General features: G+C 34.2%; 1 protein-coding gene across 3 annotated transcripts; it reads right to left on the reverse strand.

Annotated features, from left to right (window-relative positions):
• Positions 1–1,194: 1,194 nt before the first annotated feature.
• On the reverse strand, positions 1,195–5,537 carry LOC120160028 (phosphomethylpyrimidine synthase, chloroplastic-like). Of its 3 annotated transcripts, XR_005519400.1 has the most exons (7): positions 5,429–5,537; positions 4,181–4,484; positions 3,965–4,092; positions 2,892–3,718; positions 1,875–2,561; positions 1,653–1,761; positions 1,195–1,496 (listed from the first exon to the last, which is right to left on the reverse strand). XR_005519400.1 is itself a non-coding variant. In XM_039170499.1 (6 exons), the coding sequence occupies exons 2-5, from the start codon at positions 4,480–4,482 to the stop codon at positions 1,881–1,883; spliced, it is 1,938 nt and encodes a 645-aa protein (XP_039026430.1). In that variant the 5' UTR covers positions 4,483–4,484; positions 5,429–5,537; the 3' UTR covers positions 1,562–1,761; positions 1,879–1,880. The 3 variants fall into 3 exon arrangements, 2 of the variants coding, with proteins under 2 accessions (XP_039026430.1, XP_039026429.1); XM_039170499.1 differs by lacking the exon at positions 1,195–1,496 and having other exon boundaries at positions 1,562–1,761; positions 1,879–2,561; XM_039170498.1 differs by lacking the exon at positions 1,195–1,496 and having other exon boundaries at positions 1,562–1,761.
• Between the last annotated feature and the right edge of the window lie 1,092 nt (positions 5,538–6,629).

Consider the following 6,629-nt stretch of genomic DNA (forward strand, 5'->3'; position numbering starts at 1 on the left):
TGGACGCTCTACTTCTTAGCCAAGGACCCAAGTTTAATTATATGTTTGTGATACGAATTATCATTTGATTTGATAGAAAATAAATTTAATTAAATAAATTAAAATAATGAAAATAACTTTTAATTAGATGTTGACATATGTCAATTGTAACATATGTCATGATCATATATTAGCACATGTCACTTCCTAATTGACGGATTAAATTATTAAGTTAAATTAAAATTAAGATCAAATTGATTGAATATATAAATATTAAAAATCAAACATATAATTATATGAATTTTGTTAATTGTCACGTCAATACTTCTTTAAATGTTATCAACAAATTGATTAAAATCATTTAAATAATTATATTGACAAAATAAAAAAATATAGATATAGATATAGACACGAACCTTATAATTAAGTGATCATATGGATAGTTTACCCATAATAATATTATAATATTAAGATTTAGAATAGGAAGTTTGAGAACGTTAGTGAATCACCGCTGTGGACGAAATGAGAGAAAGTATCATAATGAACTTTCAATAAACTTCTACTTACTCTTGTCAAAATAAATTTCTACTACTCTAATATATGATTTTAATGATAAACGAATCGCTTATTTTTCAACTTAAAAAATACACATTTAAACAAATTCTGGCTTAATTCCTCCATCATGCTAAAACTTAATATTATTTTACTTCTTATCGTTTAGTGTTAATAATAAATCAAATTACTTTTTATGGTTTAGTGTTAATAATAAATCAAAATTAAATATGATGTGTGCGAACTGAGCAATGTCGTGAGAAAATAATTATTGTTATTTCTTGAGGTCTTGAGTATCAGAGTGTAAGCATTCAATAATCTCAGTGGTAAAAGAAATGTTATTTCTTATGTTTTGAGTGTCAAGGATATGGACGTTCAATGTCAAATGTGTAAAAATTATCTTTAGATAGATATTGCATTGTATTTACCCCATGTTAATAAAAAAATATAATGTTATTTGTTATAATTAACGTTTTTAAAAAAATTCCACTTATATATAAATTGGACATTGTTGATTGGATTTTTCCCATAACCTTAATTGTGAGATTAAATGGCAGTAAACAAAATCAACACCATCACTTTAATAAGAACAAGGTATACTCATTTTAGGCCTACAAAATAACAGTATAAGAAGATGAGACCAAATTTTATCAAATTACGGTAGATGGATTAAAATTATAATTAGAGCCAGTGTTTCAAGTTTGGCAAATTTACCAATTTTAGTTTTACCCGATAAGGCAAATTCCGGAGTGAAAAGTTGGGGCATAGAGCTGTATCTGCCCTCGAGTATCAGCTAAGCTCAAACCATCAGGCCATGGGAGCTCCATTCCTGTTCAACCAAGCAACAATAAAGCACACTCCCTACGCAGGAATTATCCTGTTCAGGTTCAAAGGGACTTTCTCAGCCTCATCCGCTGGGCATCTCGGCCAAAATGCCGTGTGCCGAAACACGGATACAGGCACCCCTGGTGCGTTTTTACATCAATACGGACACCAAAAGCTTAAATTACAATGCAATGTGCATGGAAGATAGTCGGAAACCCCTTTTTTATCATTTAAATTCGCAATAGATAAAGCATAACAAATATAAGCGTCTGAAGATCTACTAAACTGGTACTCACCTAAAGCACGATAGTCAAATGACTGCAAATACAACTGTTATTAGTGAGCTAATTATAATGCACCAGGGCTCCCAGGGATTCCGAAGCAATTATCCTTCTTCATGTAACCCTGCAAGGAAAAATTCCGACGAGGCATATTCCATTAGGGAACAAAACATGGATTTTGAATGCAACATATAATTCCTTTTAGAATTTCAATAACAAAGAACATCCCTGCCATACTTGCTCTCACTTATCCGAAGAGTTGAAATAACTGGCCGGCAGGTAGATTTCCCCACCAACTTCACCATGTTGTTCACCACTCACTGTTTTTTTAGCAGCCAGGAACTCAGCGCTCATAGCATCCATCCCCTGTTGCATGGCTTCCTCCAGGTTCCCGTAACCATGCTCCTCGGCGTACTTACGAACATCCTCTGTTATCTTCATGGAGCAGAACTTCGGTCCACACATGGAGCAAAAGTGAGCAACTTTGGCACCTTCAGATGGAAGTGTTTCATCATGGAAGGACATGGCAGTCATAGGATCCAGTGACAAAGCAAACTGGTCCATCCATCGGAACTCAAATCTCGCCTTGCTTAATGTATCGTCCCATTCCTGAGCATGTGGATGACCCTTGGCTAAATCAGCAGCATGAGCAGCTATCTTATATGCTATTACACCAGCCTTCACATCATCTCTGTTTGGCAACCCAAGGTGCTCCTTTGGAGTAACATAACAAAGAAGTGCTGTGCCAAGGGCCCCAATATTGGCTGCACCAATTGCAGAAGTGATATGATCATATCCTGGAGCAATATCAGTTGTCAAAGGACCAAGGGTATAAAAAGGTGCTTCATTGCACCACTCAAGCTGCTTTTGCATATTTTCAGGAATCTTGTGCATTGGGATGTGTCCAGGTCCTTCATTCATTACCTGAAATGCGCAAAAATGAAAAATTCATAAAAATGAGTAATAGGAGAACCCGAGGTATAAGTTATATTAAGAATACACCAAGCAATATTCCCGGTTAAACAACTGACAGATCCCTGATATGAGATTGCCAATTACGTGATATTGCATGATATATTTTCATTTGAAACAGAGATCGGCATTCATAACCTGATATCAACATTTTAAAAATCAATGCCGATATTATTAAATAATCAAGACCATGCAGAGCCATTAATATGTCTCAAATCAAGCAGTACTTCTAAACATTTTATAAACAGAGCAGGGGAAATCGTGTAAGTTGCAATGAGATACCTGTACGTCCTTTTCCCAAGCCCTACGAGTCAGCTCCCCCTGGGTTAAAAGCTCAGCAAACTGAGCAGTGTCATTTGCATCATATATAGATCCAGGTCTTAGTCCATCCCCAATTGAAAGTGCCACGTCGTATTGGTTGCAGATATCTAGTATGTCATCCCAATGCTCATAAGCAAAGTTCTCTTTATGATATGCCAGGCACCATTTTGCATGAATAGATCCCCCGCGAGAAACGATTCCTGTCATGCGCTTTGCAGTTAAGGGAATGTATCGCAGAAGTACCCCAGCATGGATGGTGAAGTAATCTACACCCTGCTCAGCTTGCTCAACCAGGGTGTCCCTGAAGACTTCCCAACTAAGATCTTCAGCAATTCCATTTACTTTTTCCAGTGCTTGATAGATGGGCACGGTTCCAACTGGCACAGCAGAGTTACGTAGAATCCATTCACGGGTCTCATGAATGTGGCGTCCAGTTGAGAGATCCATAACAGTATCAGCACCCCACATTGTTGCCCATTGAACCTTGTAAACTTCCTCCTCAATAGAACTTGCAACAGCTGAATTTCCAATATTTGCATTTACTTTGACCAAAAAGTTCCGTCCAACTATCATTGGCTCCAACTCTAAGTGCTTTTTGTTGGAAGGAATGATTGCCCTCCCACGGGCAACCTCTGACCTAACAAATTCTGGGTCAAGCTTCTCACGAGTAGCACAATATAACATTTCCTCAGTAATAATTCCCTGCTTCGCATAGTACATCTGAGTGTATCTTGGTGCACCAAGCTTTTCTCGTCTATCGACCCAATCCTTACGCAATTTAGGGAGTCCTGTTTAAAGATGTCATGCACAATACTTAGCATTTAACTTAACTACAAAACTAACAATATCATTATATCCAATATATGGAAAGGAACAGAAAGTAATAAGAGCATAGAGAATACTCAAACAAACAAACAATATTCATCATGAATAAAAAAGAGGGGAGTTGGTTAAACAAAACAACGTTGAAAAAAGAGTTAATATTAAAGCCTTCAAAAAGGAGAAAGAAGATAAAAGTAGCTTGAGCTTCCTACCAATGCGTGGATCGATGTTTTGAGGACCACTGGTGTCATATGTGTCAAAGTTTAGCACATCTCCGGATAAATGCACCCTTCGGAAGGGAACCTTGAGTGTATGGCCAGATTGTTCATGAATAACTTCCCTGGAAGATTGATCATGCATTAGAAAATAATTTAAAGCTAAAGGGAAATGAAATAGAACCAATAAGCTACATGTATAACCACATTAACCTGCATTCCTTTGAGCTCTTTGGGAAACATTCTTCAAATGATGGAAGTGGCACAAAATCAGGAGAAGCAGGGTTTATGGTATGTTTCCTCTGTTTGCTCTCCGAATTGGTAGTTGGAGGATCAAAAGTTAATGTGGCTTTAGGAACTGAACTCATAGAAGGACATATTTCCTTCTTACAAGCATTTGAAACACGACCAACATCAAAGCCAGGTAAGAAGGTTGTGCATGGAAACCTTGTAGGAGCAGAATGGTTCCCATTCTTGCATACAACTGATGTGAAGCTAGCATGCACCGACGCCATATCTGGATTGACCAAACATGTTGAGAATTATCAATGAACTATTACCACACAATCATCAATCAATTAGCCACGCTCACAAATCTACAACAAACATAATTTATAAATGCAGCTCGAAGTGGTTGACTTTGATTAAATAAAAAATATATATAAATAAGTTATCTAATGGCATATATTACATATCAAGAATGAAAGAAAATTGTCGTATTAAATCAGAATTACTGGGAATGACAAAAGATCTATAGCATATCAAACTTCACAAAGTTTACATCCGATGAACAGAAGAATTCTTTCTAATGAAGTTTCTAATACTCTAAAGGACTGCACGATGAGCTTAAATTTAATTTGAGAACTCCGCAAAGTTCTATGTGTTTCAGCGAAAATCATAAACCTTTATGCATAAAATGTAGAGTAGAGGTTTAAGAGATAAAAGGGAAAAAATGTATAATCTTGAATACTCTGTGCAAGGAAACATTACTTTCCATATACCATTAAAAACAAAATTTGAACCTTTTCAGAACTGAAATATGAAAATCAGTTTCCGCCTATCAAAATTATGAAGCACGGAGCATTGTCCATTAATAGTTAAGAAGATTTCTTATACATATCAAGCCGCTGATCTGAAAATTACTATAATTCCAGAAAATAATACCAAAATTTAGAAGAAAAAGCAACAGCTTCCCCACTAACTCGGTATATCTGAAACCTTGGTTTTCAGATTGAAATATAAGAGGCTAACACAAATAATAAAAAGAAAAAAAACATGTAAAATCACAAGCTTAGAAGTTATAGCTAAATCAACTACGTTTGAATTAAACATGAAAGCACAGATTTAGAGTTAAAAGAGCATAAAAAGAACAGAGAAATGAAAATGAGCCGTTTATTTAGATTTAAATTAATTTTCTCACCAGCCAAACAAGCAAAGGAAAATAAAGGGCGGAGGAAGAACCTGGTAGCAAGCGATCTGATTTGATCTTATCTTATTTTCAGAATCTCTTGAGTGGAGAGTGCTCTCTTATAATATCTGAGTACTCATCCTTCACCACTTTCAGCCAATTATATAGCTAAAAGAGAAACAAAAAAAAAGTAACTTTTTTTTTTGTCTGAAAAAATCAAGAGAAAGTGCATGCTCACGTGATGCAATTTTAGATATTTTATTTATATTATTTTTAGGATAAACTACTTAAATAGTCCCAAGCTTTTACATTATTTACATATTAGCTAAAAAATCAAAAATTACAATATAATCATTTAACTATTAGGACACTTGCATTGTCATCACCATCACCATCACCATCGTACCGTTGTGTTAAAGAAAAATTGATGTTAGATATTAAAATCTAAAAATATCATAAAGATTCTAAAAACCTAAAAATCATAAAATTCAAAATTTGTATCATCATCTAACATTTATTTGATCGTTGTCATCGTTATTTGTCGTCCTCCTAAATTAATTTTGTTTTTACTAACCTTGTAGCTTCTTAGAAATTTCTTAAAACAATAACAACTTTATTTTGTTTTAAGCTCCTAAATTAATCTTAATTCTTTATTATTACGAATCCAAGTTAATGAACATAAGTTTTCAACTTGACATTGCCAAAGCTTTCACCTTGAAGAATATCCATGATTATGAGATTTTACAAATTTGGGATGTAATAAGTCTAGATTGATGAAAATTATTAAAACTCAAGAGATGAATTGCTAAAATGTAAAGATTATATATATGATCCACTTACGTCTAGTATAAAGCTAAAAATTTTACATACTTTTAGAATCATTGAATTGAGGAAAATCGAATGTTTAGATTAACTAATTACTTTTTTGGGTAAATTATACGCTTACGACTTATTAAATTTTACTCTTTCTTCTATTTCACTCACGATACTTTTAATTTTTTTCAATTTACTCACTAAACTTTAGACATTGAACTTTTTTTTTTGTCTCTCGACCGTTTAATTCTTAACTCCTTCATAACCTAGTATTTTTTTATTAATTTCTTATTCAATTAATATTATTTATTTTTTTATTATCTTAAACCCAGTTCACTTTCTTCTTCCTTACCTTACTCTATCCATCTTCTTATCTTCTCTTTCTAATCTCTTCGCCATCTTCTTTCCCCCCTTCTAATCTCTTCACCATCCAGCTTAAAT

Source organism: Hibiscus syriacus, unplaced genomic scaffold, assembly GCF_006381635.1.
Source record: "Hibiscus syriacus cultivar Baekdansim isolate YM2019G1 unplaced genomic scaffold, ASM638163v2 tig00111388_pilon, whole genome shotgun sequence".
In the NCBI taxonomy this organism is placed as follows: domain Eukaryota; kingdom Viridiplantae; phylum Streptophyta; class Magnoliopsida; order Malvales; family Malvaceae; genus Hibiscus; species Hibiscus syriacus.